Here is a 14,961-nt window from a genome sequence, read left to right on the forward strand (position 1 = left end):
AGCTATTAAAAACTTGTATGGGTTATTTGTCTTATATTTATAGCTTGTTGAAGTATTTTAGATTTTTTTTATGGTGTTTTGTTTTAATAAAAAAATATTATTTTGTTTCTTTTGTACTACTACCAACTATCTATCCATTTTATTAAATAATTATTCAGTATTTTATTAAATTTGTTTTAAACCATCTTACAGTGGTTATATTTATTATTTTTTTAAGAGTTTTGTATTTGTTTTAATTATAATAGTTATAAATATATATATATATATGTTTCAGTAGTTATTAAAAACTATTGTATCATATAGGCCTTATTTGCCTTATATTTATAACTCATTAAAGAATTTGTTGATTTTTATATCATTTTTGTTTTAATAAAGAATATGTTTTTATTATTTGTACTTCTTTCTACTAACACACTATTAATTTTATTAAACAATATTATCATTTAAACGATACACAATGATAATATTATGATTTTAACAGCGGTAGTATTGAATAAATACGGCTATAACATACGAACGACACGGGATACTCAGACGTTCGACGTGACGTCACGACTCGAGGGTTCTGGCTTTCTATATTACGGTGGCTTCGACATAAGGCAACATATGTATTTCATGCAAGACGGAGCGCCAGCACACTTCTCTAGAGCTGTCAGAGAGTACCTGAACAACCGTTTTTCTAATCGCTGGATAGGTCGTGGGAGCCAGAGGCCATGGCCGGCGCGAAGTCCCGATTTTAACCCGCTGAATTTTTGTGTATGGGGCTACATGGAGTCGCTCGTTTACAAAGAAATAGTGAATTCCAGAGAAGAACTATGGCAGAGAATTTTATATGCTGCACAAAAGCTACGAAACGAACAATTATTTTTTTAAATTAGGAGATCTTTCAGCAAAAGAACTGTTAAATGTATTGAAGTGAATGGTAGACATTTTGAAGAGTTTTTGTCAAAAGCAGATTTATTTTTCTACTAAATCTCGTCACAGTTTCAAAATGGAAAAGTTACCAGTCGCATAGTTAAGTTTGTTTTCGTTAATGTTATTTTCTTTCAATAGATTTTCTAGTGTCATAGTTATTTTAAATAAAGTTAATTAAATGATAATCCGATTTTTGTCTGCATTATTCTCAATGACTTATACTAAAACATTATTTATGATGTAAAAAATGATTGGTAAAGAGTAACAAGACATTATTGCTTGCTTAAGCTGCTGTACTAAATAATTTGAAGGCAGATATCTCGAAAACGGCGGCTCTGAGCGACCCGAAAGTAGTATACCTTTTTTACGTAAAAAATATGAAAAAAGTATTATTTTCAATGAAAACTTAAATACAGTTAAGCACGAAAAAGTTATGACCTTATGAAGGAGAAAAAGATGTCGCAGACAGCGCCCCCTACATTGTACACTCAATTTGTTAAAAAAATGAATTTCTCGACCTAAAAAACCCCTAACTACAAATTTTTGTGAAATAAAGTTAACTTTTGTTAAAGTTATTGGGGAAAAACAAAAAAAAAGTTTTAAGTTTAACACCCTGTATCTCAGTTAATATCAACTTTTGGATATAGATAAATATAGTTAAATCGTAATATTTTTTCATCAGGAGTCTGTGGTTTTTCCATCTACCATTAATTAGCGGACACCCTGTATAAGTATCGATGTAATAAAAATGAGTAAAAATAAATAAATTTGAGTTCCCGGTTTTCTGACTATGCTTGTTTATCAGATCTATTAGATCGGTTAAATTAAATATTAAATTTAGTTATTTAACCAGCTTAACATTTAATTAAATAATAATTTTTTTTTAAATATTATTTTTATTTAGTATGTTCCTTGATAATCAGAGAAAAATTTTCAAAAATGTGGCTTTATATGGTACTATTGAAAAGCAATTTTCAAGAGCTTCAAGATAATGTTTCACTTGATCCCCCTTTCTATCAGTCCAAAAGATTGCAAATAAGGGTGAGATAGACTTTGTCTAGCTAACGAAAGGTACAGCACGTGTTGTTCGGCTCGGTTGCGCAGTAAATTTGTTTACGCCGCTGCCAAAGCAACGGTATTGATCGCCCCGATTTGCATATAAAAGTGCCGTTGCGTTAATTCTTATATTTGTGTTCTGTGTCTTTAAATTAAATTAAATTAAAAAAGGGCGCGCTACTGTCGCTAATCGCGCGTTATTAGGGGACAAAACTTGGCGCAGCTTTGAAACTTATGGTGTACCTTTCTTTAGCTAGACAAACTCTAATACGCTTGTGTTTTTCCCCTTCCTTTAATTTAATCTGTTTTCAAGTTTTTAAATAGTCACGCTATATGATCAATCCCAGAAGATATACATACATATTTATATCTAAAAATAAACTTTTTTTTTTATTTAAACAAGTTATTATTTATTCTTATCTCTTATTTCAACGACTTGAGGTGTATTAGTGTGACCAATAAAAATAAAACTTTACCTTCAATGGTGGGTACTCTAGCAGTATGAGGTGCAGGCTCCGCTTGAGTGGGCCTCTCAGTTTGAGGCTCCTGAACGGGTGCACGAGTCGAAGGTGCAGTAGGAGGAGGAGGAACCTCTTCCTCTCCCCGCAAGCAAGACCTCTCGCACTCCTCAGCCGTCTGGAAATTGTTGGCGTTTCCGCCGCATCCGCCCCAGTAGAACTGGCTGCATCTCTTGTACCTGGTGTCCCAGTACCAACGGGTGACGTAATTGCCACACTCGCCAATGTGTGCCGGTAGATGGCACATATCTTGAGCTTTAAAGAGTAAGTGAGATAACAAATCGGGATTGTGCAAGCAATCTACATATATGTATAACTAAGGCATGCAATTCATCATATCCACTTACCGACTTCTTTAGGGCAATTTTCCTCGCATGCATCTTTACTGTTGAAATTGTTCTTGTTACCGTGACAGCCGGTATAATAGAATGGCAGGCAACGTTGCTCGTGGGCACCGTAGTGCCATCGGGGTTCTCGTGCCGTGCAATTACCCTCAGCCTTTGGTAACGTGCAATAATCTAACGAGCACTACGTGGTTAACTTACTACTTATACAGCCTGTCTCCGATTAAGTCGGCACTATTGGTACCTTAATATGTATTTATTAATATGTAAGATAGGGGGTCGGGTAAATAGGTAAACTAGTAGAATTCATTTTAGTGATGAAATGAAATTAAAATTCAAAAACATAGCTTTTAAGTTAAGGTTTAATTTTTTGTTATTTCCATGGTCAAAATTCTCGATTTTTGTATTCTTATAGATATTTAATCTACTAATAACTTTGTACGCAGTATAATAACGTGTTCTTTTAATTTTTGTTTTTTTATTTACCTCTCCCTATTAGAGTATACTCGATCAACAATAAATTTTAGAAGACGTATGTTAAAAAGTAGACACACTAAGTGATTCGCACAATGTCATTATTTGACATTCTACTGCATCTTACCTCTCTAATATGCCTTGAATCATTTTGAAATGTCACTTTTCGGATATAATTGAATCAATAATAGACGTGAACCATTAATTCATTACGATCGTCAATGATTTCTGGGTCTAAGATAGGTTTTCATGTCAAAAAGAGAGTCTAAGGTTCACTATTTGAGATTCTACCGCATCTCACCTCTCTAATATGCCTTGGATCATTTTGAAATATCAGTTTTTGTATGTAATTGAATCAATCACAGGCGTGAACCATCAATTCATTACGATCGTCAATAATTCTTGGGTCTAAGATAGGTTTTCATACCAAAAAGAGGGTCAAAAGTCCACTATTTGACATTCTACCGCATCTCACCTCTCTAATATGCTTTGAATCATCTTAAAATGTCACTTTTCGGATGTAATTGAACCGACCACAGACGTGAACCATCAATTCATTACGATCGTTAATGATTCTTGGGTCTGAGATAGGTTTTCATGCCAAAAAGGCGGTCAAAAGTCTATTTTTTGACATTCTACCGCATCTCATCTCTCTGATATGCCTTGAATCAGCTTAAAATGTCATTTTTCGGATGTAATTGAACCGACCACAGACGTGAACCATCAATTCATTACGATCGTTAATGATTCTTGGGTCTAAGATAGGTTTTCATGCCAAAAAGGGGGTCTAAAGTCCATTTTTTGACATTCTACCGCATTTCACCTCTCTAATATGCCTTGAATCATCTTGAAATGTTACTTTTCGGATATAATTGAATCAATAACAGACGTAAACCATTAATTCATTACGATCGTCAATGATTCCTGGGTCTAAGATAGGTTTTCATACCAAAAAAAGTGTCAAAAGTCCATTTTTTGACATTCTACCGCTTCGCACCTCTCTAATAAGCCTTGAATCATCTTGAAATGTCACTTTTCGGATGTAATTGAACCGACCACAGACATGAACCATCAATTCATTACGATCATCAATGATTCTTGGGTCTAAGATAGGTTTTCATGCCAAAAAGGAGGTCAAAAGTCCGTTTTTTGAATCCTTTTGCCTTAAATCAGCTTGAAATGTTATTTTTCATATGCAATTAAGCCAACCAAGCATGTGAGCTATAAATTCAATGCGATCGTCAATATACTTTGAATACAATATACTAGGACTCCTATAGACTTTGAGACAGTACCGCTCCGTTTGGTGGTACCCGAAAAAAAAATTCGTTTACGGATCCATCATTCCCAATGTATTGAGAGACCCTATGCCAAATTTAATCGTTTCGCTAGCCATACAGCCAAAGATATGAATTTTTATTTCCAAAAAAACACGATTTTTCGGACCCTAGGTCGCGTGCATAATATAGTCGCAGACGTGCATAATATATTCCTGGGTTTCAGATAGGTTTTCAAGTGACGTATATCATATTTTTAAAAATTTCTTGGTTCCATGTATAGTTATCCTAAATTACTTACTAGCTATTGAGAGTTAATTAAATATTCTAATAAGATTCAAAAAATTATTACCCAATCTCTCTTAGTTACTGATTTATGAAAAATAAGAAAAATTTTAAAGTGCCCTCTTGAAGAGCTGTGTAAAAATCAATATACGCTTCTTTGCTAAATTAACGACGAATAGTGCCGACTTAATCAGAGACATCCTGTATATTCTAAATATTTTTTTTAAATTAATTTTAAGTGTTAGTGAAATTAGATTTTTTGTAAACATCCTCCATTCAATGAAAAGTGAACCGATCCAACTAATAACTAAGCAATCGAAAAACCCACCACCCGTGTACCATGGTCACCAAGCATTCTCACTCAAAAAAAATATAAATCCCACTTACCCCGTTTCTTGCCGGGCGTGGCGCATTTCAACTTGCACGCCTCCCGAGAAACGAAATTGTTACTGTTACCCCTGCAGCCCCCGTAAATAAACTCCTGACAATCTCCGGACTCCTTGTCGAAGAAGAACCGCCTAAATTGTCCCCGACACGGACCTTCGGACTTGGTTTGTTCGCAAGGATCCGCCGAAACGTCCTTGGAACACAACTCGGCGCATTCCTCACGCGTATCGAACTTATTGTCGTTCCCTAAACAGCCGCTGTAAGCGAACTGCGAACATTGTCGCATCTCTTTGTCGTAGTACCATTTCAAGAAGTACCCGTCGCAAGAGCCGTTTACTTTCGGTAAGTTGCATCGTTCTGAAATATCGGTCGTTTTAATTATTAATTAATGCGTTAATGCGGTTGAAATGTTAAAGTTACCGATTCCTTGCGGTTTGACGCACACTCCCTCGCATTCTTCTTTGGTTTTGAAGCGGTTTTCGTTGCCGTCACATCCGCCGTACCAAAATCTGGAGCAACCGCCGTATTTTATGTCGTAGAACCATTTGACGGTGAAGTTTCGGCAGGGACCGCGTATGTTCGGTAACGAACACGCACCTAAGAAAGTTTGATTTGTTTTAAATAAGTCTGCTTCATGGTTTTTCAAAAAACGCTGACATATACGTGACTAATCAATTCATTAAAATTTCATTGCAAAACTTGCTCAGTCAGTACTACCAAACGCTTAAAACTGCTCTATTGAGATATAGGGAATCCATACTTTTGGTTTTTGAGACCCGTTTAACACACTTTGCCCAAACTTAGTTACATGTGAAACTATTCGCACTTACCGAAGTAGATGCTGTAAGGGAATGTGAGCTAAAAGATTGATTCAAACGATAATTTTATTGATCAAGAAAGTAATCGGTCCCAAGCTAAATGATAAAATTGGTAAAGTCTAATTTTAAAGAGGTCAAGCTTAGCCTAATAAATATAAATCAAAAAAACATTAAAAACCTTGATTATAGTACCACTAACTAAGTTAATCAATGATTACCTTAAAATTCCTGTCGATAAGAAAAAATCGTCGAAAATTGAAGAATCTAACAAACATAAGGCAAGAAAGGTAAAAGAATGGATATCCACGGAGCTAATAATTGCTATTCGTAAGAAAGACAAACTAAAAGAGAAATTGCATAAAAACTTTAGAGCACAACTGAATAATGGGTATAAACAGTGTAGAAATTACGTAAATAATCTAATTAAAAAAGACCAAATTTGAATATTATAAGAAGCATTTTTCGTAAAATAGTTAAAATATTTAAAAAATCTATCAAATCAAAAAGGATGCGTCAAACACAAAGGCAGACAGGAAGATTGAAGTAAGCACAATGAACACCAATCGCAAGAAATTTACGTCAAATAAAGATATGGCCAACTATTGTTATAATTACTTCATAAATATTGGAAATAAAATGAAAGAAAAAAATAAAGCCCTGAGAGAAAGACATTGCTATTACCGACATCCTAGAACCATCGAACAATTCAATATATTTAACACCGGTAAACTCAAATGAAATAATTAAACATATTTGCATACTGCATCAGGAATAGATCAAATTCCAAGGCGAGCCATAAAAATAACAAATAACTGTATAGCAAAGCCTTTGAGCCATATTGTAAACCTTATTTTCACAAACGGCACAATACCAAAATATTTTAAACAGTAGATTGTCACGCCAATAAGAAAGGCCCCACAGCAAAAATTGAGAATTATCGCCCAATTAGCCTGATAAACAATTTTTCCAAAATTTTAGAAAAATACATTAAAGATAGTTCAAAAATGTTTTTGAATTTACTTGGAGTTTTGTCAGATAATCAATTTGGGTTTTCAGAGGGTGTGGTCAGTACAGCACATGCTATATACATACAGTGCATTTTTTTTAATCTCGGGTCATAGGGTTTTACGTGTACTATTTTCAACCCCATGTCAGAACCTGTTCTATTTGATAGGTTTGAAACTTGGAACAAGTGAAGTTTAAGTTAACATACTTTAAAAAATCCCATTATTTTGCAAAAAACCCATTTAAAATACGTTTTTCTGATGAAAAAGTTTGCTTTTTCTGCACCTCGTAACCTTCATTACCTTTACACTTCAATGCAGGTAGGCAAATATCTGACAGTGACACAAAATAATTTCCTCAAAATCTCAAAAATCAACAATAAACAAATAAAACCTTTCAAATAAATCGTTCAAAGTGACCTCCAAATTGAGCCAAACAAAAGCCCAGACAGTTGTAGAAATGTCTTTTAACATTTAGGAGCTGCCGGGGAGTAATGGTACGCGAAGCCTCGATAATTCTATTACGAAGTTCTTCGATATTGTTGGGTCCGCCTCTAACAATATCAAACACTTTCGATGATAGATAGCCCCAATAAAAGTTATCTAAAGGCGAAAGATCGGGGCTTCGCGCCGGCCATTTAGATGGCCCAAAACGTCCAATTCAGCGTCCTGGGAACGTGGCATTCAAAAACTCGGTAAAAGTCGCTGCACTATGAGCGGGGGCTCCATCATGTTGAAAAATTATCCTGCCATTTTGAACAGCGTTTCCTAATGCGGGAATGACCTGCATTTGAAATAATTCTAAATATTTTGCAGTATTCAGGCTACCCTCTATGAAAAATGGTCCAATTATTCGATCTTCAAGAATTCCTGCCCACACGTTAAGTTTCTGTCTTGTTTGGGTATGTGTTTCCTGGATGACGTGAGGATTTTCTCGCGGCCATATTCGAGTATTTTGTTTGTTGACTGTACCATTTGTACAGAAAGCGCTTTCGTCTGAAAATAGTATTTTGTTTGTAATTGTGGGGTCGTTGTTAATTCGTTCCATCCACTGTTCACAAAACTGCATTCTAAGAAAATAATCAATAGGCAAGAGTTTTTGAACATTTCTAACTTTAAAAGATTTGTATTTTTCTTTTCTGATTGCCTCATAGCAACTACTCCTACTTTTTCCGGTAACTTCAGCAAACTGAGTAAGACTGTTGGATTTTCTTCAACGGCCAAGCATACCTCCATTTTAAATTCTTCGTCTACTACAATTTCGGTTCTTTTTCGTTTTAAGTGAGAACTGGCGATGCATCCAATCGTAATAAATTTTTCATGAAACCGTTGTACAGTTGATCTAGACGGGACGGGACGGTTAGGATAAGACACGGCAAAATTATCTACCACTTCTTGCGGCGAGACCTCTAATGTAGTTTGAAACCATCTCAATACGTTCCTCCGTAGTGTAAATAGAGCATTTTAAAGAGTTTTTGAACAATTTCAATGGAGCAATTTAAAAATTATTTTGTTAGCTGCTTTAAAGTGTAAAGGTAATAAAGGTTACGAGGTGCAGAAAAAGCAAACTTTTTCATCAGAAAAACGTATTTTAAATAGGTTTTTCGCAAAATAATGGGATTTTTTAAAGTCTGTTAACTTAAACTTCACTTGTTCCAAGTTTCAATCCTATCGATTAAATAGAACAGGTTCTAACATGGGGTTGAAAATATTACACGTAAAACTCTATGACCCGAGGTAAAAAAAATGCACTGTATAAAGTAACATTAGAAGGCCCTAAAAACCTAAACAACGGTAAAAAATGCATAGCTGTTTTTATCGATCTTACTAAGGCCTTCGATACTGTTCCTTACAATATCCTTTTAGATACGTTAGAGCATTATGAGATTGGAGGGCTAGCAAAAAAGTTACTTTGAAGAGAGAGAACAACGTTACGTTAAACTAAATGGCACCCTCAGCGATCCAGAGATAATAAACATAGGTGTGCCATAAGGTACAATACTGGGAACAATTCTATTTGCCATATACATAAACTCTTTGCTTAAACTAAAAATATCTAGTCAAATAGTTATCTTTGCAAATGACATCACCTTAATATTTAAAGGTTTTCAAGTAAAATACGAAAAAACCTTGTTTTTTATTTACTAAGTTTCATATTGGTTTTCTACAATTAAAAATTCAACGTTTTGTTGATGATAAGTATATTTGTTGATTAAACGCGTCTTTAAATAATAAACAATATACCATACTTAAACGTTTAACTTTTTATGAAATAATAATTATATATTATTAACATGTAATATACGTTCTTGTTAAACGTGAATAAAACATAAACATCATATTAAATTCCTCAACGTATATCACGCGGACATGTAAAAATAAAGTTGAAGACCCTTTTACTTATTTGAGGAATTTCTTCACTGCATTAAGGCTTTTTAGGAATATTATGTGGTTCACATATATATTGTATTTCTGTTAAAGTTGCTTTGTGTTTCTTAGTTTTACCTGGTTCCCAGTGCTGTATCTTTCCTTTAATTTTAGATCATTTTCTTATATAATTACCGAACAAGTTATTATTGTAATATTGGCTTGTAAAAGAATATATACTTTTTAGCGCGAATAAAGAATACTAAGAATCTTGTGTGTCCTTAGTAAGGACCGCTTACCTTGACGATCAACGGGAATTTCTTCACACCCGGCAAAGTTATCGCCTTTAGCCTCGGATACACCGTCCAGGCAACAACCGTATTTCGTTTGTGCGCAACTACATCCAGCGCCCTCGGGTCCCGTGGCCGCAGTTACTTCGTCCGAACAGCATCCGAACTCGCTTAATCTGCAATCGCATCCTAGAGGATAAAGATAAAAGGCTCGAGATTATAATATATCATAATTTGAATATCATGTAATATAAGAAATAATTTGTCGTGCCTTAGAGGTGGATTCAGCACAATCAAATAGAAGTATTGATAAATACATAGGTACATACATAAGTAGTATTGGGTCCAAATGATTGAAATGTTCCAAAACTCAGGAGATATTTTCCAAAGACCAGTGAGGAAGAATGCAATTTTGTGAAATCATGATGAAAATACGAAAAATTCTATTTTCAGAAATATTTTCTTTTCCATTATATGGAAAACAATCCTTCCGTTGTTTGATACTGGTCTCGGGGAAGCAGAGATGTTTTCAGTTCCGTAGTCAAAAATCAAATGATGCTTGTACACTGATGTATGTAAAGCCCGAATTTTCGCGTAAAATTTTACGAAATTTGATTGCAAATAATAAAGTTACCCGCATTAAAGTGAGACGCTTATTAACGCCATACTGAAAAATAATCAGCAGCATTAAGCACCTCTCTATAAGTAATCATAGATTTCCTAACCTGATCTTGTGGATAAACGAATACAAATAAAAAACGTTTTAAATTTCAATTTAATCGTATAGAGACTGTGATAACGATGTGTTTACCTTAGTTCATATCCTGAAAGACATAGAAATAAAAAAAATCATATTTTGACACTAATTAGCGTATGAAAATTTATCTATTTGTTGGTGTTACCTTGTTGTTGGGGTCCTTCGGCAACGGTGACCCCATCGGGACAACAGCCGAACTGGAACGTGTGACACGGGCAACCTTCAAAGTTCGGTCCGGAGGCGGCGGTCAACTCGTCGGGACAGCACTTGTATTGGCTGTACCTACAGCCGCATCCTTCGTTGTTATAACCTAAGAAAATTCCAGTTATATTCTGTTATTTATATTGAGTTCAAATATTGAAGTCTCGGACGTATTAATAATATTCTAACTGAACTACCTACGTGAAGCACCTCAGCCAACACTTTACAGCATTTTCTGATAACTCCTTAAGAATGCATTTTTGGCTTTTAATATTTGATTCGTCTCTGGTTAGTACCTAGATTTTTTAATATTTTTTGTCTGGTTATGACACTTAATAGTGACACTTTAGACCCATTGTCATTTATTTTCTTGTGTTGAATTCAAAGCTATTAACTGAAACTTTAGGTCGCTCTAATAATTCCGTGAGAGAAAAGGCGGGGAGTACTATTAACCCATTATCGAAAAACTAAGATAAATACTTTAATGAAAACCGGATCCTACCTTGAGCAGGCGTTACACGATCCGGACAACATCCATAAGTCGAACTCTGGCAGTCGCATCCTTCACCGTTGGCACCTCTGGCCGCGGTGACACCGTCAGAGCAACAACCAAACGGAGTATTAAGGCAACAACCCTCGCCCCTGTAACCGTGCGCGGGATTCTGTTGGTCGGGACAGCATCCATAAGTAGAACTGGCACAAGGTAAGTTACATCCCTGATATTGAGGACCTATAAATAGAGATCCATCGATAAAAGAAGTGGAATTTGAATGGAAAAAAATGGTAAAAACCTTTAGCCGGTGTTCCGTCCGGACAGCAACCGTAATCGGTTGTTTTACATTCTTCCGGTGATAAGGTGGTCGGTTCGGTGATGGCTTCGGTTGTAGAGATTTCGTTTTCGGTCGTCTCGTCTGGTTCGCAACCTTTTTGACTCGGGCCTTTAGCTTCTGTATTCATATAAAACATGATTAAAGAAAAAAGCCACAAAGTTTTTGACTATTTATTTACCGGTAATGTTGTCTTTGCAGCATCCCCATTCAGAACTAACACACGCCGGCGGTTTTGGTGGACAACCTTCATCGTCGTTACCTTCCGCGGGTGTTTTCTTGTCCCAACAACAACCGAATAGTGTTTCGTTACAATGGCTGCTCGGACAACCTCGGTTTTTGGGTCCTAAAATATGGAGAAAATTTCCTTACCATTAAAAAACTAGCAGTCAGTAACTTTTTCCCTCTTAAACCTATATATAAAATGTATTTTCAGTATGTGAACAAGTATATATTATCATTTAATTTTATCAGACAACAAACAAACTATATCAAAACTTTTAGGTCGTTTACTTATTTTGGACCAATTTCGTCACAACTATCCCGCTTTTTTTCTCCCTTTGGCATAACCCCATGCTTTTAAAACCAATAATACATTAAAAAGACATCTAATTAAAACTAAAGATAAACTACCCCCGCTATCTTCTCCGGGAGTTTATGAGATTAGGTGTAAAGAGTGCCCTGCAGTGTACGTCGCACAGAGGAGTATTCAAATCAAAAACCCGGTCATAAGTCCAAAACTCAATATAATATATAACCGTAAATAAAACATTTTTGCAATAAAAGGAATAGTTGGCGAGGCAAAAAAAACAATTGTTTTGAAAACAATGTAAATTGTTTTGGCAACGCAAGCAAGTGGCAGGTAAGGAACTAAAATTGAATTCACAGTTCATTTAGTAGTGCTGCTAAGTTAGGATTTTAAAGTCCGTTCGTGCTTTTGTATAAAGTAATATTATATTTTAAGAATTATGGAGGGGAATCGTGATTGTAAGTACTTTATTTTGATATATAATTTAATTTTTAATTTTAACTGCATCAAGTTTCTAATGTATTTAATAAACTTCCATAATATTTAGTGTATTTTCATATTTTTCTTGTTTTAACTAAGAGTAAAAAGTTGTGTATCTGGTTAGATCGGGCTCAGTTTTTTGAAGCATACGATAGGTTGACCTTATGACACAAATGTCCTAAAAAAAAATCTTGCGCATATTTGCGCCATTTGCTTAAAATATTTTTTTTTGGAGTAGCTATAGGTATATAAATTACCCATTAGCAATCACAATTTGTTCGATCTTGGTGTAAGTTGTAAGCGGTTTAGAAGTTACTTGCATCATTTTAATTTTTAAAAAACGTCAAAGTTCTAGAGTTTATTGTCATGTAAACAAATGTCAAATATCGGTAATTTAAGATGGCTTATTAAATTTAAAATTTTACCTTTCATGCGCATTTAAGATGCAAAACACGATTTAAAAACATATACGTATTTTATGTTTTTAATGAAGTGTCTTTTGTTACAGAGATTATTAAAAAGGACTTCAAAAGAAGACCGCTATATGAAATTATGAAAGAATGCAATGAACAGACTATTGCTGATAGAATTTTATATTTAGAAAAAAAAACTGAAATTCATCACAAAATGTCCTGAATATGAAAATTCTTATTTTCAAAGAAGTTTAGGGAATTTTAAAAGCGAATTAAAGAAAAAATGGGAAAACGCTTCAAGAAAAGAGGACCGTTTTTTAGCAACTAACGAACAGTGGCTTAATGGGTCGGTTAGCCTAATTATGTGGGAAAACATAACTCCAAAAGCGGGTAGACCACCAAAGGAATTTGGGGATCTAAGTGAACGCAGTAAGCGACGTAAAACCCAAGATTTAAGAGCGCAAGCATCCTCTGTTGAGCTTACGTATGCTGCCCAAATGAGTCAACGAAGTGACGGAAACATTGACATATCTAAAATTATAAAGGATATTACCTTAACTCCTACCAGGGCTTCAAAAATTAGAAAAGTCATTTCTTCTTCACAAAAATGTATTGTTAAAAAACACAGTCCGTCCCAGGCTCTTTCAATTTTTGTCGAAGCTGATCTTACAAGAAAACAGTATGAAATTATTCAGATTTGCAACAAAAACATCTATCCTTACTACTCACTTATACAAACTGCAAAAAAAGATTGTTATCCGAAGGAAGAAGCAATATGTGTCACCGAAGTATGTGCGGAAATTAAGTTGCAGGAGCTACTGGACCATACGTGTGATCGTTTATGCAAATATTTAGAAGAAGTTTTAGATAGTTTTTCTGAAACAGAAACTGAGTTAGAACTTTTATGTAAGTGGGGATGTGATGGGTCTCATCAATCCCAATTTAAGCAAAAATTTGAAACTGGAGTTCCAGCAAGTGATTCTCATATTTTTCAAAGCTCGTTTGTTCCTGTAAGATTAGTAACTTCTAACAAAGATAGAAAAATTATTTGGCAAAATCCTGTACCTTCATCGACAAGATTCTTCACGAGTCAAATGATATAACAAATGAAGAAATCAATTGCGTCGAAAGCCAAGCTTCAAAATTGAATAAAACTATAATAAAAACTCCTTTAGGGTCTACTTTTAAAATTTCTCATACTCTCGTTCCTACTATGGTAGATGGAAAAGTATGTTTGGCCGCAACAAATACGGCTTCTACAATGAGATGCTACCTTTGCGGAGAAACTTCAAAAAACTTTAATAAATTGGAAAATTTAAAAGAAGTTAAACCTGATGCTCTTAGGTTTGGTTTGTCTGTTCTTCATGCCAGAATAAGAAGCTTTGAGTCACTTCTTCACGTGTCTTATAAATTACCAGTAAAAAAGTGGCAAATTCGAAGATTCGAAGAAAAGACAATAATAGCAGAAACAAAACGCAAAATTCAAGAAGGTTTTAAAAAAATTAGGTCTGTTAGTTGATATCCCTAAGGCAGGTTTTGGAAATACGAATGATGGGAACACATCAAGAAGATTTTTTGAAAACCCAGAAATATCTTCGCGAATTACTGGAATTAATATAGAGTTAATTTTAAGAGTAAAAGTTGTTTTGGAGGCAATTTCTAGTGGCCATGCTATAAATGTGGAAAAATTTGCTTTCTATACAAGAAAAACAGCTGAGCTTTATGTCGAACTATATGGCTGATACCCAATGTCACCAACATTACACAAAATTTTGCTGCATGGTGCTACAGTAATCTCACATGCAATTTTGCCTATAGGCCAGCTATCTGAAGAGGCTGCTGAGGCAAGAAATAAGCATTTTCGCTTATATAGGCAAAATTTTTCTCGGAAATTTACAAGAATAGATACGAATAGAGATATTCTTAATAGACTTCTACTAACCTCTGATTCCTATCTCTCTAGCATAAGAGAAAAAAGGCAAAAAAAAAGTTAACCTTTTATGACAGAAACATTAGGTT

The 14,961-nt window shown here is 34.7% G+C and overlaps 1 protein-coding gene across 5 annotated transcripts in view; it reads right to left on the reverse strand.

Moving 5' to 3' along the window:
* The window catches only part of LOC126734775 (papilin), a 208,161-nt gene that overhangs the window by 20,892 nt on the left and 172,308 nt on the right, over window positions 1–14,961 (reverse strand). For 4 of the 5 annotated variants that reach the window (XM_050438500.1, XM_050438499.1, XM_050438496.1 and 1 more), the window contains 9 exons: window positions 11,702–11,866; window positions 11,485–11,640; window positions 11,196–11,423; window positions 10,638–10,802; window positions 9,745–9,924; window positions 5,677–5,853; window positions 5,257–5,613; window positions 2,837–3,007; window positions 2,448–2,744 (listed from right to left, as the gene is read on the reverse strand). In XM_050438500.1, coding sequence (XP_050294457.1) covers window positions 2,448–2,744; window positions 2,837–3,007; window positions 5,257–5,613; window positions 5,677–5,853; window positions 9,745–9,924; window positions 10,638–10,802; window positions 11,196–11,423; window positions 11,485–11,640; window positions 11,702–11,866 — 1,896 coding nt within the window. The remainder of the gene's footprint in view (window positions 1–2,447; window positions 2,745–2,836; window positions 3,008–5,256; window positions 5,614–5,676; window positions 5,854–9,744; window positions 9,925–10,637; window positions 10,803–11,195; window positions 11,424–11,484; window positions 11,641–11,701; window positions 11,867–14,961) is intronic. The other variant, XM_050438498.1, reaches the window with a different exon arrangement.

This window comes from Anthonomus grandis, chromosome 4, assembly GCF_022605725.1.
Source record: "Anthonomus grandis grandis chromosome 4, icAntGran1.3, whole genome shotgun sequence".
Lineage (NCBI taxonomy): Eukaryota > Metazoa > Arthropoda > Insecta > Coleoptera > Curculionidae > Anthonomus > Anthonomus grandis.